The sequence below is a fragment of the Astatotilapia calliptera genome, chromosome 8 (genome assembly GCF_964374335.1).
Source record: "Astatotilapia calliptera chromosome 8, fAstCal68.1, whole genome shotgun sequence".
In the NCBI taxonomy this organism is placed as follows: Eukaryota; Metazoa; Chordata; class Actinopteri; order Cichliformes; family Cichlidae; genus Astatotilapia; species Astatotilapia calliptera.
The window spans coordinates 310093-328623 of NC_137429.1; the positions used below are offsets into that span (position 1 = coordinate 310093).

Below are 18531 nucleotides of genomic sequence, written 5' to 3' on the forward strand. Positions count from 1 at the left end.
AATTTTTAAAGGCTTAATATGTAAACAGAATGAGGCCATTGGGGCTTTTCTACTGGTAAACAGCTGTTTAGTTTCCACTCGTTTATTCATAGATTTTCATGTTTCTGTACACTGGGATCAAGTAGAAATTTCCATTACACAGTGACAGACTTGAAAAGAAAACCGTGACATCATTAGTGTGATTTCCTTAAAAACATTACAGCTCGTATTTGTCTGAACATACAGCATGAACCACAAAATCCAGGAGTATCTAAACTGTAATGTTTTCATCACAGAAAGGAATAACAGATCATTAATACAAGGCTTTGTGCTTATGGTCTGAAGTACCTCTTTAATCAGCAGCTGCAGTAACATGTGTCTGCAGATCAGCAGAAAACCTAAATGTGGGGTTGCCTTAGAAAGGTAAGTGCAATGCAATGGCTGCATGTTATACGATATGGGAACGTGCATTATCAGAAAATACCAGGGAAAATGGGCCAAACTAAAACAAAGCAGTTCACTTCAGATACATTTTGAACCATTTAAAGTGTTTCTGACACTCTGGTGAAACCTTAACTTGCGACCTTTGATGTGTTTTTAGATATTTGTGTATCTGGAGTGAAGTGGAGCTGGTTGACCTCAGCACCATGACTTTGGGCTTCTGTTCGTTTCCTCTGTGCTGTGGCTCATGATGAGCGTATGTAAGAACGTAATGAAGTCAGAGCCTGTTGACAACCTGAAGCTTACGTAACCTTCCCCACAGACAAAAAGACATCAGCAAATACACAATACATCCTCCTAATACGCAGCAGTGGCCACGATATAATCCCCAAACATGAAACATGGACGGGCGGATAATTGTGCAATTCATATTACAGATACGACACAGCCATTGGTGGGCTGCTCAGCTGGCTGTGCTGTTTTATATAAGAGGATTTGCTCCAGCACGGCCTCTGTGGCACAAGCCCTCTAAAAAAGACTCGGGGCAGGATCATATGTCAGGCAGTGCCAGAGCCAATGAGCGGTGGGGGCGGAGTCTATCTGGTCAAGGAGGATTTTGTAGTTTCAGGAAGGGAGCGGGATTAAACCAGTCTGTAGCCACAGTGGTTTCCAGAAACATCAAATGGATATTTGAATCACAGAAAGCATCAGAGCAGTAGACCCAAACTACAAACATTACTCCAACACGTCTGATCACATGGATCAATTAACTGATAAAGGTTTTAATTTAGCATAAAGCTAGCTCTCATTAGCTCATTAACTGGCCCAGCAGACTGTGCTGCCACAGGAGTACTGCTGATCTGATCTAACCCACCCACAAAAGTGGAAGTATTCCGAGTTTTTATATTTACAACAGCACTTTTGTGTTTTAAACATTTTTAACGTCTTTCAGGTTTTGCTGACTTGATCTCCTGAAGGTTAAAAGTGTAAAATAACCTGCTGGTTTAGTTTGCAGTCTGGCCCAGCTGGCAGCGAGCAGGGTGTGGCAGCGTCAGTGTGATCGTCTCTGTAGAAACTCAGTGTTTATATTGAGATTTTTTTTCAAATGATTATTTAAAAGTAAAAAAATTTAATTAAAGTTTTGTAGTTTTTTACTGAACAGATCACAGAACTACAGTAAAGTCAGGCTGTGTGTGCACAGTCTCACTAAACTGACCTAAAAACATGAGATACTGATTTCATCAACAAATCAAAGAGAATCTCCAGAGTTCGGCTCGCAGCTCCAGGTTTTCTTTGTCATTTCATTTGGATGAAATGGTAACAGGATGCGTTAACTACAGTTTACAAAACTACATTTGATTTTTTGTGTTTTGTTTTTGTTTTTTGTTGGAAATATCAGGAAAGTTGGAAGAGTTGGTGAAAGCTTGGACTGCTTCGCTCAGCTAGCCACCGCGCCGTGTTCGTAGGTAGGCCCAGCAGACACTGGACAGGTGCTGCAAAATCATTACAAAGTGTGTCTATGAAAATTTAAACTATTCATGATCTTTTAAGCACAACAGTATTTATTTTTGTAACTTCTAAGTTCAGGTTTTACTAACATGAGAAAACCACCAAATGGTGGAAATGTGAACGTTAGCGTTATGACGTTAGCCTCGGCGCTGGGTTCGTAAACCAGACCAGCAGACATTTCTGTGTCGTCAGTGTGAATGAGATTGTACTGAGGGGAGTAAATGTAACACAAAAGCTGTTAAAACGGTGTGTTTTATTTTATTTTTATAACATTTTCTCATTTTGTTTGTATTGACACGTTTGGAGCTCGACTGTCAGAAAGCCGCAGCCGCCGAGCAACATCACCTGTTTTCACCTGATCACCTGATCTGACCCAGCATGCGGCGCTACAGGTGCTACAGCACAATCAGGTAATGACTAGTTTTTTTATTTGTTATTATTTATTAATTACTTTATGGTTCTTTTTTTGCTTGTTTGTTTAATATGTAAAACACAGTTCTCTGTTTAAAAACGTGAGTTTTACTGATGCTTCGAATGATTACGTTTCTGTGTTGGTTCATTAAAATAATTTTTGGAAGGTTTTCAAACCAGTTTTTCACATTTCCGTTACAAATGTAACAGGAAGTGAGAGGCTGTGTCCACGTGGCAGGCTCTAACGTGGCCCAGCAGACAACAGGTATGACAACATAACGAGGATGTGCACAAACTGAAAGTGAAACTGTGACAGAGTCAACAGAAAGAGTTTGCATTGAATGATAACAAGCAGCTGTTTGAAGTCTCACTGGTTAAAATGGTTGTTTATGTACTCGTAGAAATGTCTGATGATTTAAGAAAGTGATGCTTTGATGTTACTATGGAGACGGGCTAATTCAAAAAGGTTCTTAGTCACACGCAGTCGCCAGCTATGTTTACAACATTCTCAGTGGCGTGACGGGAACAGCAGACATGGCAGACACTGGTGTCATGTTGGAAACTGTCAACACAGCATCAAATAAAATCATATTTAAATTTAAAGCTGTTTTCACAGATGATAGAAGACAGAGTTTATTGTTGCTGTGCAGCTACAGAGCTTAACAAATCTGTTAGACCAGAGATCATAAAACAAGAACATCTGTCAAAACTTGTTTAATAATAACGTTTGATTTTCGTTTATTTGGCAAATAAACTAAATTTGCTTTTTTTTGAACCCCAATTTCTTTCTTATTTTTTGTAAACCAGTAAATCTGAAAATGAATGTATAAAAACAGAAACTATATTGTAACATTTAACATATTTAGACTGACGTGATTGCACATACAGCCGGGCTAACGTTACAGAAGCTGGTTCAGGTCATTACCAACAGCTGTGACACTGTGTTGGTGTGGTGACACGTTTGTTAAGCGCTGTAAATGCAGCTTACAGAATATGGCTGCCTGTTCAGGAGCTTCCATGAACGCCTTTTTGTTATTAGCAACACAACCTTTAAAGGTTCCCCCTGCTGCAAACTGGGCACCAGTATCATCCTCTGACTGGATGTGATGGTGTTTGTGTTGTCATCCACATCAGTATCACAGACTCAAAGCACAAGAAATAAATCAAAGTGGCTCCTGTCCCAATTATGGCCCCGATGTGTGGCAGGTGTATAAGATTCAGCCCCTGGCGATTCCTGTCCACGGACACGCTGCCTGCCACAGCGAGGCAAAGGGAAGGAGGGGGTGGGGTTTGAAAACATGCTGTCTGTAACCTTAGTTACCTCTGTAGGACATAGGGGTGTCAGCCTCAGCTTTTAAAAACACGTTTGGATTTCTCGTTAGTGGCGTGGGAAACGCTAACAGGGTCATCGTAACTGGACGTCGTCATGAACACCAAGCTGATTGGCTCTTCTGAAGCTCTGATTTACTCAAAATGAAGAAGCATACTTAGATCATTAACGTGTGCATTTAAGGATTGAATACAGTGCACTGTAGTTGTTTTCCTTAAACGTTCAGTCGTCAGACTCAACAGTGAGACTCCTGCAGGGTAGCGAGGAGCGTTCCTCCTGGATAAGATGGCATCCATTGAAGAACCGCAGCCAGCGCCCTGCTCCATCACTGCTATCTTCAGTTTTCCAGTGATACCACACTCTGTGGTTTCAGGGAAGGTGCTGACACCACCCTCACAGTCTTTGTCAGTCTGGCGGGTTGGGGTCACATCAGCACTGAGGTGAGATGGAGAATCTGCTGCTGATGACTTCAAGTTCACACACTGTGAGGTCTGAAGTTTCTGCAGATCTCTGTGAGGCCAAATCTCCAGAATCCCACAGATCCACGGTGAGCTGATGGCGCCGTAGGTGAGCGGAGGTCAGTGGTGGGAACTGGAGGGAATTCTGCGATTTGCAGGTGAGGCCAAAACCCTGGAAAAGAACAGGAAAAAACCACAGTGAATACTCTGATCTCTACTATTCTCTGTTCTTAACAGCTTTTCAGTCATTTCAGGCACAAATTGAAGCATTTTTAAGTTTTTCTTTAAATTCCAACTCATCCGATTTGTTTGAACCTTTGAAGCGTGTCGTTAACGACGTGCTCAGTATGTTGGCGCTGCTCTAACAAACCGATGGCCGTGACTTGGTGGTTCCACTTGTTGCAGACCATCAGTGAAGAACAGCTCCACGCTGAGTTTGTTCTTGAGCTTGGAGATGGAAAGCACCTCAGAGCTAATGTAGGAGGAGCTTTTTGTTAAAAGGATGCTAAATGTTCTGCTGACACATGAAGTCCCAAAGAACATGATCTGATGTTACCACCCATACTCTGCTCCAGCTGTGTTAGTGCACAAATGGTCTCCATCACTGATGTTGGTGTCTCCTTCAGTACAACATAAACACAGGATGTTCTCTCAGATACAGATGAATCAAATACAGGATTTCCCTCCAAACAAACATCATCAGAGTTCCTCCATCAGATTCTTTTAACACCACCCAGTAAATCTGCGATAACACCAACATCTGCTGCACAGCTGTGAACATTAACCCATACAATCGAGCATCCAAACAGTTATCCCTGCTGTCCAGCATACGTCAAAAGGATGAGTGACGTTGACCCCAAAGTCTTTCCATTGATTATTTTCCTGTCCAGTGAGGGTTTATGTTGTCAGCTTATTTGATCTGTGTGATGGTGGGCGGGGAGAGGCGGGGGATTAACAGGCTGGTTTGAAGCGTCAGGACCAAAGCTTAAGAGTCCGAGTCCTCTGGGACCTTAGGTTGGGGGTGGAGGACGCAGTCTGCTGCTGCTCTGTATGTGAGTGCAGCTTTATTCAGGAGAAGCTGGTTAATGCTGACATAGCACCAAGCAGTTTAAGAGTCACCTAGAATTAAAACTGCACTCTTGTTGAAGAGCGCAGAGCCCAGGATCTGTTTGTGGGGCTGAGTAACTGGGACACTTATGTGTTAGTGGTGCAAATGTGAGGACGAGAAGGTCCAGATGATAAAGAGCCGTCATCGGACCTCACAGTCAAAGAAGAACTGATGGCCTGGCAGGTGGCACCAAGACTTTACTGTGTCAGTGTTAGCACAGGTAACAGTCACACACACGGTCACACACACGGTCACACACAGTCACACACACAGTCACACACATTCACACACACACACACACAGTCACACACACAGTCACACACATTCACACACACACACACAGTCACACACATTCACACACACGGTCACACACACGGTCACACACACAGTCACACACATTCACACACACACACACAGTCACACACATTCACACACACGGTCACACACACGGTCACACACACAGTCACACACATTCACACACACACACAGTCACACACAGTCACACACACACGGTCACACACACGGTCACACACAGTCACACACAGTCACACACATTCACACACACACAGTCACACACACACAGTCACACACACGGTCACACACACAGTTACACACATTCACACACAGTCACACACACAGTCACACACACGGTCACACACAGTCACACACAGTCACACACACACAGTCACACACACGGTCACACACACAGTTACACACATTCACACACAGTCACACACACAGTCACACACACGGTCACACACAGTCACACACACGGTCACACACACAGTTACACACATTCACACACAGTCACACACAGTCACATACACGGTCACACACAGTCACACACACACAGTCACACACACGGTCACACACACAGTCACACACACAGACACACACAGTCACACACACGGTCACACACACAGTTACACACATTCACACACAGACACACACACGGTCACACACACAGTTACACACATTCACACACAGTCACACACACAGTCACACACACGGTCACACACACAGTTACACACATTCACACACAGTCACACACACAGTCACACACAGTCACACACAGTCACACACACAGTCACACACACGGTCACACACACAGTTACACACATTCACACACAGTCACACACACAGTCACACACACGGTCACACACAGTCACACACATTCACACACACACAGTCACACACACGGTCACACACACAGTCACACACATTCACACACATTCACACACACATTCACACACACAGTCACACACATTCACACACAGTCACACACACGGTCACACACACGTTTCACCCTTTACTTGTAAACTGTGACTTAACCCCAAAATGAACCAATAAACAAGCTTCACAAAGGTCCTCAGAATGTAGGAGTCCCCATGATGTAGGTCAGGTGGTTGGCGGGGTCCCCGTAAAGTCAGAGAAGAAGAAAAAGCTTTATCGATTCTTTTTTTTTTATAGTTAAACTATATATTTATTATCTCAGAACATCGGGCCACAAATCCATCATAGAGACTTGGACATGAATGAGAATCAACAAAGGATCCAGAGTGTTTGTCTTCAACAGGGATTAAAACAAGGTTTGGTCTTCCAAAGAAACACAGCAGCACAATGATTCTCTTTGCTTTCACCATACATGGACCAGTCCCTCCATCACACATGGACCAGTCCCTCCGTCAAACATGGACCAGTACCTTCGTCAAACATGGACCAGTACCTCCGTCAAACATGGACCAGTACCTTCGTCAAACATGGACCAGTACCTCCATCACACATGGACCAGTACCTTCGTCAAACATGGACCAGTACCTTCGTCAAACATGGACCAGTACCTCCATCAAACATGGACCAGTACCTCCATCACACATGGACCAGTCCCTCCGTCAAACATGGACCAGTACCTTCGTCAAACATGGACCAGTACCTCCATCACACATGGACCAGTACCTCCTTCAAACATGGACTAGTACCTTCGTCAAACATGGACCAGTACCTTCATCAAACATGGACCAGTACCTCCGTCAAACATGGACCAGTACCTCCATCACACATGGACCAGTACCTCCGTCAAACATGGACCAGTATCTCCATCACACATGGACCAGTACCTCCATCACACATGGACCAGTACCTCCATCAAACCCACCAAAGGCCTGCTGAGTGGCCTCCTCGGGACGCCTTACCTCCTGCTGACTCCTCGGCGCCATCCGGGATGTTCAATTTAAAAAACAAGAGTCTGAGAATGAAACAGCAGCACTTCATGATTATCCGTCTGAACTTTCCTCTTCCTCTCAGACCAGAGTACTCCTCTTCTCCCGCTCCCGCTCTCCTCTATCCCGGCTCAGGTCTGGCGTCGGCAGCTCGGCGTGGCCCGCTTTGTTGTTGGGCTCGTACCGGGTGGTGGTGGGCGAGTTCTGCATGACCACCAGGCGTATGGGCGACTGGCTGGGTGGTGCTGGCGTGTTGTCAGGGGCGTACTCCTTGGTGGGGTCTTTGCCACGGCAGTCGTACAAGATGCAGGAGATGAGGAAGACGAGCAGCAGGATAACATAGCTGGCGACCAGGATGATGAGGTTCAGGGTGACGGGGTCAATCTCCAGGTAGAATTCCATAAAACCCATGGTGCCGCTTCATATCTCGGCCCGGATCCAGAGGAGGAAGAGATGGTGGGAAAAGAAAGAAAGGGAAATCTGGGGAAATGAGAGAGAGAAGCAGAAAAAAATCCCGCAGTGATGGACGTCGGCTGGACAGCTGGCCGGAAAGAGAGAAAGAGCAAAAGAGAGCAGAGGACGGCGTGGGATGATGAGATGACGGGATCAGCTGAGAGAGAGAGAGAGCGGGCAGTGACAGCAGGCTTTGTGCTTTAAAGGACATTAATCCTCGCTGCTCCTCCAACCTTGACGTTCAGCAGCCAATGACGAAAGCTGCTCAGTTTTAATAACTTAAGCCACCATTTTGATTTTGCCAGCTACACGTCCAGCGCCGTGGCAAAAACCATACTCGCAAAATGGAGGCCGGCTGCGGCACACACCTGTCAGCCTGCCATAAGCGCTGCTTTGGGGATTTAGGAGTCATGTAATATGTATTAAAACAACTGTTTATTATGTCACTCAGAGATTATTTTTACATTTGAAATTCAATTATATTAAAAGGAAATAAGGGCCCACAGCAGGCTGCTCTAAACATGCAATTTTGAGAGTACTGCTGTTAGTAGATCCTGATAAAGCTCCTCTGTGCCCTAAGCTGCTCTTATAAGAAAACTTTATCCTTGAACCCTCAGAGTCACAGCTTTAACTCACACAAGGAGAAAAATACATAATGTTGGCTTCAGATGTCATTTTTGTATAACAATAAGCTAAGATTAGCCAGCTAGCTGCTCTGATGGGTATCAACTAACATGTCCATGTTGGCGGGCTAGCTAACATTAGCTAACATTAGCTAAGATTAGCTAACATTAGTCAGAAGAAAGACAGTTTTATTGAGTGAAGTCTGATCAAATAGGAATTTGAGGAAAACTGGTCAAAGCCAACAGGACTTTTATGTTTTATTTGATTTTGGGGGGCTTTTTAGCAAATTTACTTAATGTCCTGTCAGCATGTTAGCTAACGCTAGTAAACAAAAAAGCTAACGCTGGCTAAAATTAGCCAGATTGGAGGACAGGAGGACGTAGAGTGGTCATTTTACAATTGGACCACCACCGTACTTGATGATGTCAAAGCTCAAACTGGCTGGCTTGACCGGCCCGATGCCGTAGCTACTCAGCATTTCTATATACAATAAACTCATATATCAACTTGCTTGCATTTGTTTTCAGTGCAAAAATATAATAAAATATTTTGTAATTATTTTATATTTACAGCAAAATGCAAGACGTTTGCCTATAAAAATTGTAAAAAAAAAAAAAAATACTGCATAATATTAATTACAAGAGTAGTTTGTGGTGGAGATTGTTCATCTGCTGACTGAATATCTAAAGAGGAGAAAATAAAATCAGAAAAGCTGTAAAATGGAGTAGTCCGTGAGTTGTACAGGATAAATGTTGTTCTCATGCAAACAAAAGCAATATTAGACTTCTACTTATTATCCCCCTAAAAGTACAGAAAAAAAGCGACTCTGGGATCTTTAGTAGAAGAGACGTTCAACGCATGTCAAAAATACACATTTAAGAAAGCCAAAAAAATCCTTTTATGCACCCGAGCCAGGCTTGGTGCACAACTCAAAAGACACGCGTCCTGACCTTTCAGATTTATTCATGATCAAATGGACACATAGGCAGCCAAGGACACAGGAAATCACACAGTCTCATGATGAAGACTCATTGTTACTGTTATTTGCATTAATTTTTCCAACCAGCACTGAGGCAGACATTATGGAGGTTCGTTTAAAAGCTGTTCACACACACACACACACACACAGAGACTTCTTGTTTTTCTCATTAACAAGCTAACAAAGTCAATACAATACAAATTTATTTATAAAAACCAACGGTATACCAAAGTGCTTCACATAAAAGACAGAAAATAAAACATAAATATTATAAATATTATAGGACCATAACAAAGTACCAAGTGTGCTAACAGGTCAGTGTCACTAATACACAGGAATAACATGCATATCAAGTAAAACATGTTAAAAGCACAAAGCCATAACAGATATGTATAAAAGGTAAAATAGAGTAAGTCTAGGAATCAGATACAGGCATGAACGAGCAGGAGAGGCGAGGTTAAATAAATAGGTTTGTAACTGTGATTTAAATGATTGGATAGAATCAGACGCACAGACAGCAATAGGAAGGTTATTCCACAAATCTGGTGCAGCCAAGGCAAACGCACGGTCACCTCACGTCAAAGACAAATAAATAAAAACACGCAGGTGAATAACTAAACGATGACACTGTCACTTCTATAAGATATTCATGGGGCTCTAATGTTTCCCACACACAAGCTTACAAGCGCTCAACATCCCCACTTACTCCTGCCAATCCTTTGAAGAATGGCTCCGCCCACATCTCATTTGGCTCACCCACATCTCATTTGGTGCCTGCAAACCAATGAGAGCCTGTTTCCTGATTAAAATATATTAACTGTTACGTATTCCACACTGAAAAAAGAAAATAGTTGAACCAACTTAATTGAATTATTTCAATTGGTAACACCAAATTTAATTAAGTTCTTTGAAATTAAGTTAATACATTAAATTAACACAACTGATTTAAGTTACATGTACTTAATAAATTAATTGCTGTCAAATAAACATTTTGCATTAATCCAACTTAAAATTAAGACATTTCAACTTAAAGTTTTCAGTTTTTCCAACCCAATAATTTGCATAACCCAAAAGTAAAATATTGCTCTTTGCTAACCTAATAATGTGGTTTAGTGTAAATTACTTTTTGTAGTGACTCTAAAATGAAATTTTAGTTTGTATAATAAAGCTTAAATCAAAATTTTAAGTTGCCTGAAAATATTTTTCAAAAATTCAAAATCCAATGTTTTTTTTTTAAATGCTTTATTGTATAAATGTAATAAAGTATTACCTTTATGGCAACCAACACAGCTTTTGGTCAAATACATTACACATTTGTCCTTTTTGAAACACATATGCACAAAATGCAAGTAATGCTTAGTAGGACCACAAAGTTGTCAACAAAGTGTAAAGTGCAACACAGTATTACACAAATATCAATCTTAACACATACAGTGTCAACTATGAAAAAGTGCCCCAAGAGTATACAGAAACTTCTCTTCAGCTATAGCCAATAAATAAATATCTGAACAGTGTAGCTGACCAATGGGGATGAAAAAATATAAACACTCCTCTAGAGTTTTAGAATGTCACAACAGTTTGTTGTATAACTGAGCACATCAAACCTGAAATGCAACCTTTCCCTTGAAACGAAGGCAAATATGTCTGAAAAAAAATTAAAAAATAAATAAAAATACCATAAAAGCACATTAAATTGGGGTTTGAGGTCTCTTGGAGCATAAAAAAGGCCCAACATCCAAAAGAGACTACATATTTTACATGCTATATGTCCAAACACAGTTGTTCCTTCGCATTATGGCACAGGGCCATTTGTTGGTCATTGTTCTGTGCCATTACTGGGAGCTTTGAAGTTTGATATACAGATTTTGGACTTTGGGGGACATCTTGTGCTGATCAAGCTGCATGAAGATTTTTTGGAGCACTTCAAAAGTGAAGCGAAAGGGTTTTGGATAAGCTAGGTTGAGTGCATAGATCAAACCTAGAAGCAGGGCACAAGCTGAGGCAACTGAAGTTAGTTCATGCAACACTTCCACACCCTCAATGACAATGCCAATGTCTTCAGGTGGCTCCTGCAGTCCCTCCCCCTCCTTCCGAATCACATACACTGCCATGGTGACCTCCTCCAGGTCCCTCTGAACATCATCTGCTCCACAGTCCTACAGAGGGGTACAAGACACAAACACAAATCATCATTAGCCTCACTTCTTACTGTGATTAAGTGTTTGGGTGATGTACCAATATGTGTTATGTGCTGGGCTATTTCTTGGCTGGGTGTCATCACACACCAGAAACAGCAGAGAGAGGTGTATCAATCTGACTCTAATCAAATTGTAAGCAAGAAAGATAAGATTTCCCAACATGTCAAACTATTCCTTTGAACTTAAATAATCAAGTAAGCCCGTCTTACTTAAAACAAAGTCAATCCGATATGTAATGTGTTGTTGCTGGGAATTACATAATGTCCAATATGGTCATGATAATAAATACATGTCAGCAATCCAACTAGGGTTCACGTGTTATGTTTGTTCTAACAGTTAACTTTTTTGTGTCCCTTTGACAAGATGTGCTGACAAACTGTTGAAACTTACAAGGTATTCCTTGATCAGGCCATCTGCATCTTCTCCCAGGAAGATGGTGAGGGCTTTCAGCACACATTCCCTCCGATGATTAATGTCCACAGTCTAGAACAACAAATGTTGAGTAATTTTAAACTCTAAATTTCATAAGACAGACATCCTTACTCTTATTGCTTAACTTACATGTACTTTATTTAAAAACAGTAATTCACAAGCCCAGAGATTCATTACAGAAAGAAAAGGGGATGAGTTCAGTGGAGTCGCTAAAAACATTCATGCATATGAAAGCCATGATTAGCATTGGCCTGCCCATATTGTCTTTATGAAAGATTCAGTTAAATATATATATATATATTTTTGGATTCAGATATATTTTGACAGCCCTCTTAGTTACGAAGCATCTTGTTTGATGGTACAGATTTACCTGGTCCAATGTGTCCAAGATGTTCGCAATCTTTTGGCGTGTTGCTCCTCCTTTGGCACGTATGACTTTGATCAGCTGACTTGAGTGCATGTCTAACTGGGCCATGAACTTCCACTCAAGAGGAACAGCCATGAGCCTCTGGAACTCTGTATTTATCTAAAAACAAAACACAAATGACAGTAGATATTGTATTATGGAACAAAATGCTGAAACTGATTGTATGCCAAAATGTCTATATCCCAAAAAGTATAACATATATGGGAATTCAAAATGTAAATTCTTTCATTAAGTTCAGTGTTATAAAATCTCAACCACATCAAGTTATGACCGATTCATGAAAGTTAACTGCAATAAATCCCGAAGCATACAGACTTCGATCACTTCAGTTCCATTCTTACCTCTTTCTGTGTGAAGAGTGCAGGCCATCTGTCCTTCAGTTCCTGAATGCTTGGTTCTTGGTTTACCACCTCATGTCGTCTGTAGGCAAACGTGTTAGCCATTTTGTCTGCGATGACCCTTTCATTGTCCCTTATCCCGATCTCTGTCAGAAGTTCTAGTCTCACTTTTTCCATGCTGTCCAGAGTCTCACCAGTAGGAAAGGATGGATAAAAGTTAGCTTCAGAACGTTTTGGCTTCTTCACTTTTTTAGCAGGGAAAGCATCTGTAGTAGCTTTAGATTTCAGTGAGTTTACACACAGCTCTGGACACCCCTGTAATTTGAGCTGGGTCCTGTAGTTTGCCATTTTGTACTTCAGTCGTTGTTTCTAACCGTAGCAGCCATTGAATGATCCAGGTTCTTTCAAACATGGGTGCTTTTTGATAAGGGCCTCTGCAGCTGCGCAGAAATGTGCATCCTCTGGATAGGCCTTGTAACGGTAAATTTCTTCTGCAACTCTTTTCAGGATATCAGACAGCATTCGGGCGCTTAAAGTCAACATTTTTTGGCTCACACGGTACTCAGTATTCCCCCTCTCTAGCTGTAGCTCTGTGTCATATGAAAATTGGGGAATTGCAAAGTCTTCTGGCCACTGTTGTGTTCGAGATGACATAGATTCAGGGGATGAGAGGATAATTGTGTCATTTGATGCCACCGAAATACCGTCATCAGACTCAAATGAAAGAGACAGAGATGAAGTGGACTGATCGGCACTGATCAAAGGTGGATTTGTTTGCTGGTGGATCACTTTGATTGTCCCCAAATTCCGAAGTTCGGTGGTAGAATTCAGATTAAAGAAGTCGTTGCCAAAGTCTTGGTCCATGTATTGCAGTCTGAAGTTACCTTTTAACCCAAAGGTAGTCTTTATCGTGCTGAGAAGGTCTTCAAGTGACTCTGGGATGCCATTTGGAAGAGTCAGCTTTTCAATGTTGTTCTCTCCTAAAATCACCTTCAGTCTTGCAGGTGTTGAACCAGCCATGGTAGTCTGAGAACAAAGCACAAGCACAGTTAGTGAGGATCAACATGTAAACCACTGACATTTCCAATTAGGAGAATTTAATGTCAAACTAGAGGAAAAGAGAGAAGGCAAAGAGAGGAGGAAAGGGGAGGAGAAAATGAAGAGGAGAGGTGGAGATCAGCTGAGGCAGCGAGGAGAGAAGGCAAACCGAAGAGGAGAAGGGAGGAGAAGAGAGATGGCGAGAATATGGGAGACATTGAAGAGAAGAGAGAAGGAGAGGAGGTGAGGAGAATATAGGAGACAATAAGGAGAGGAAAGAAGAAAAAGAGAAGAGAAGCAGAAGGGGGGAGAGCATAGGATTAGCATTCACTGACTGGAATCCAGCGACCTGCATTAAAAAAAATGACATAACTGATGAATTGCCAATGACATCATCACACCACTTTGGCTTGCAGTATAAAATAAATATGTTCTGAGAACACATTAGTATTGTATGGGTCTGGGTTTTGTTTTCCCACTTAAGAAAATACTTTATCATATTTTGAGGCCTCACCATTTAAACATGGACATATCTTTTCAAGGTGACAAGACGCATCCCTCTAATATTGTAGTCTGCCAGTGGGTAGGTATCATGCAGTTCTTGTGGCTCAACAAGTTCCACTTCTTTGCTTGGTGATGTTTTGAGATCATAAGCTCTGTAGTGTTCCATATACCATCCGCTAAGCTTTTTCAGAATGAAGATTAGTTTGTCCTGCAGTATCACCATTTGGATGATTTCACCAAACTCTGGCAGTCCTCCCAGTGAGCCGTGGATCAAGATCATCCCACACTTGTAGATTATTCCATTATATGCTACACTTTTAGCCAAGCACACATTGTCCATATCTGGAGACTTCTGTCTCAGTGCATTTGAGATGTCCTTGTTAAGAACATCAATGTGAACAGTGGAAACATCTGTTACTTCCAGTGGGGGTTTGGCAAAGCTAATTGCATGCAAATGATATGCAATCTGATACTGATGTCTCTGTGAAAGGGAAAGAAGTACATTTTTGAAGCATCTGATGTTCCTTGCAACTCTTTTAAAAAAACTATGCTTTGCTTCGAATCGCATAGTCCATAGTGCAACCAGTGGCCCAAACTTACGGATCAAGTATGGATAATGTTCCAAGTAGTGGTGCTTTGGTTTAAGATTAACATCTGGGAAAACCTCTTGAAACTTGATTCTGTGCTCGGAGATCTTAAAACCAAGATATGCAATGGAGTCCTCAGTATGAACAGGACTGACAACAAGATCAACAATGTCCTTCAAGTCTGTTAAGATGTGCCAAGCAGGCTCCTCACAGGGTACACTCTGCCCAACGAACAAAGGCAAAAATCTGATAAGACTCCAGTTCTCGTGTGCATTCCCTCCTACACTTTTTTTGGATGCAAAACTGAGAGCCACAGGATGAGGTCGATTTGTTTTGTCAGCCCACTTAAAGTTGAAAGATGATATTGCTTCATTCAATGTACATAATGTGAAATACTTTTTTTTGATTAACAAATTGAGGCAAAGCGCAAGTTCAAAAGGAACAATTCCCTCAAAAAGATCATGTACAACATCAGGTGGAAACCCAGTGGTAACATCAAAATGTGAGAGGTGCTTTGACAAAATACACTTTGATTTCACACCATAATAACTGGGCCATTTGTTTTCCTCGATAATTCGTAAATGATCTGCATGAATGTCTTTTGTTCTTAAAGTAAAGACTTCACTTCTGACTTCAATAGTCTGGAACTCTGATGTTTCTGCAGTGCAAAATCTACATACGTATGTCCCTGAGAAATTTTCAAAGAATCCAGCAATACTGTGTGCACCAAGGTTGTCGGCAACAACACACTGAACAGTGCCTTTTACTGTTCTGCCCAACTTTGACAGAAATATCCCACTCTGTTCCAAAATTACAAGATCATTAATTACAGGTTTTAACACTTTCTCATACCCATAGCACTTCAGATCATTACTTTTGATTAAAGCAGCCAAATAGATTGAGGTTAAAGCAGAATTACAGCCTGGTGGCAAATTACCCAAAACCCAGTACAATCCACAAATTTTATGCTTCCTCCGTGATGTACCAAGGGGATTACATATTTCGAATTCATCAATGTATAATATCAATGAAATGCTTTCCTGCTTGGACAACAGTCCATTTTCATGGAAGAAGTCACCATCGAAGATAGTTTTGTAGTGCACATAAGTTTTTTGAGGCTGATTATCTACAGTATTCAAATTAACAGCCTGATCCAAGATTGTCTGGCAGTCAAGAATATGCTGCTTTTCGTCTCCAAGGACTGGAAAGTGGACCTTTATCTCCAATTGCTTTTTTTACAGGGTTTGTCTCACAGAGTACACTGGCTAGCTTTTCAACAACTGACTGGTCAAATTGGCATCCGTTGTCTTGTAATACTTGGCTAATAGTCTTTTGGGTAATCGCCACAGAAACAGAACCAATCAAATAGTTTAACTCCTGCAAAAGCTCATCTACAGCTGCATTAGACACAAGAAAGATGTGTTCCAACTTAAGGAGCACTGAAGCAATTTTAAGCTCAATATCCTTCTCTAAGTTTTCAGAATACCCATTGTCAAAAGCAGAATTTAAATTTACATCACTCTCTATAATTTCCACATCTGAAATATCACTGGCAACACTGGCAAAAGATTCATCAACAGAACTTATTCCAGGCTTAAATGTGTTCACTGTACCAGAGTGTTTTCTGTATTTATGACTTTTGAAGTTCTCATAGACATTGGTTTTATATTCACAGTTTTGGAACACACATGTTACAGTCTCCTTATTTTTAAGATGCTGATAGATATGTTGAAAATATTCTCTTTCTGTGGAGAGTTGATTATGGCCACAAATATGGCAAGTGAATGTGGACGCAGCTTTGGAGACTGCTTGTTGGGCAGGGTGATTTCTTGATAGATGGCTCAGTAGGGCGTTCCAAGTCTTGAACCTACATGCACAATTTAAATAAGTGCATGGATATGAGTGGCCTCGTCCGTAATGCCTATGAATCAGTTTGTAGTGTTTGAGCAATTCAGATCTTTTTGTTAATGTTGTCCCACAGTCCTTGCATCTCCACATGAAGCATAGCACTGGAGGAACAAAGAGACACGCTTTACTGGGTGTATATAAATAATTTGAGAAAACACAGAGGGAGAGTTGGGCAATATTACAATATATCAATATGGTGATATGAGACTAGATCTCATCTCAGCTTTTTGCCACATTGCCCAACACAAAGCGAATCATTTAAACACAAAATGTATTCATCAAATGTAGCCAGCCCTCTCTAATTAGATTTTAAAGGGATAAGTTCAAAACAAAAGTTTAAAAACAAAACCCAAAGGTACATTTTTTTTTTTTTTGCAATTGTTTTATATATAAAGCCGATTCCTGTTCAGTGTAAAACTGAATTAAGTTTAAATGAGACATTACTATTTTGAACTTGCATACCTTTGTTGTTGATAAACTGAAAGTACGCAAGTTCACAGGTAAAACGAGCTGCCTGGCACGCCTCCACACAGGAATGCCCCTCTTGAAGTAGTCACAGAGCTGAGAAGAAGTTAGGTCAGAAGGTGGCGATGGGGCATCACATTGGACACCAAGCCAAAGGTTGTGGCACTGTCCAGGGTTCCAACCAGAGGTGATGTAATCTTTCTGCCATCAGCAGACACCCCTCTGGAGAGGTTGACAGGAAGGAAAGAAGCGCTACCCAAAGTCCTAAAGATTAAAGATATGTTCGAGTTAGTCTGTCGATCTTTCATCATGTTTACAGTGTTCATCTGCATCTATGTACTTATATATGTATTCAGACACAGACCAGAAGTGTGCTAGGTCTACAAGAAATCTGATGGCTGTATTTTCTGTGTTCAATAGCGTAATACTTTCTTCTATGATTTCTAATTTTGATTTTCTGCCGCACACCATCTCCCTCTCACACGGCTGATCCGTGCGTGTACGAGCGCTGCACGCACCCTTTCTCCTCGCCTTCTTAACGTTATGTACATTGAAAGCAATGCAAGCGGCAATAAATGCATGCTTCCTGGAGCCACCACAGCTAAACTTTACCTCCTACATCACCCGTGGCCGTGACCGCGTGAACTATTCGCGCCGACAGGCATACTGCGAACAACCACTCGTGTATAAATGCGCGCGCCCGAAGTAACGTAGTCTGAAGAGAACCGCGGCCCAGCTTGCCGCTATAATGTGCTAATGCTAATGAATAACTAACAGTAAGCCAACACCGACACACTGCATGAATACACAACTTTAAGCTAGCGTTACGATATTAAAACAAGAGAGTACCGCCGGAAAACTACTAACTTAACCTACATGTCCAAGCACAAACTACCAACAGGTCTGACATTTCGCTAATGTTAGCAGGGCTGAATGATAGCGGTTTGGTCAGGTCAGTTTACTAAACACTTAACAAACTTAACAATACAGTTGGAATATTTTTATATCTAATATATTAAAATATGTGTTCTACATTTGACTTACCTTCAAGGACTATGGAAAAAGTAATATCTTCGTTACCTTATTGACCAAATTGTTCACGAGGTCCTGCCTGCAGCCAAGT

The 18531-nt window shown here is 41.5% G+C and overlaps 2 protein-coding genes across 2 annotated transcripts; both read right to left on the reverse strand.

Annotated features, from left to right (window-relative positions):
* Positions 1 to 66: 66 nt before the first annotated feature.
* On the reverse strand, positions 67 to 8347 carry smim36 (small integral membrane protein 36). The gene is made up of 2 exons (XM_026178239.2): positions 7429 to 8347; positions 67 to 4300 (listed from the first exon to the last, which is right to left on the reverse strand). The coding sequence occupies exon 1, from the start codon at positions 7864 to 7866 to the stop codon at positions 7537 to 7539; it is 330 nt and encodes a 109-aa protein (XP_026034024.1). The 5' UTR covers positions 7867 to 8347; the 3' UTR covers positions 67 to 4300; positions 7429 to 7536.
* Positions 8348 to 10844: 2497 nt separating this feature from the next.
* Positions 10845 to 16092, reverse strand: LOC113009718 (uncharacterized). Its single transcript, XM_026148194.2, has 3 exons — positions 12910 to 16092; positions 12512 to 12667; positions 10845 to 12192 (listed from the first exon to the last, which is right to left on the reverse strand). The coding sequence occupies exons 1-3, from the start codon at positions 13252 to 13254 to the stop codon at positions 12046 to 12048; spliced, it is 648 nt and encodes a 215-aa protein (XP_026003979.1). The 5' UTR covers positions 13255 to 16092; the 3' UTR covers positions 10845 to 12045.
* Between the last annotated feature and the right edge of the window lie 2439 nt (positions 16093 to 18531).

Coding starts and splice junctions, on each gene's coding strand:
- LOC113009718 (XM_026148194.2), bottom strand. CDS start 13,254: ATGGCAAACTACAGGACCCAGCTCAAATTACAGGGGTGTCCAGAGCTG. Junction 12,668..12,909: donor CACTCTTCACACAGAAAGAG/GTAAGAATGGAA, acceptor TTTTGTTTTTAG/ATAAATACAGAGTTCCAGAG. Junction 12,193..12,511: donor TCTTGGACACATTGGACCAG/GTAAATCTGTAC, acceptor TTGTTGTTCTAG/ACTGTGGACATTAATCATCG.
- smim36 (XM_026178239.2), bottom strand. CDS start 7,866: ATGGGTTTTATGGAATTCTACCTGGAGATTGACCCCGTCACCCTGAAC.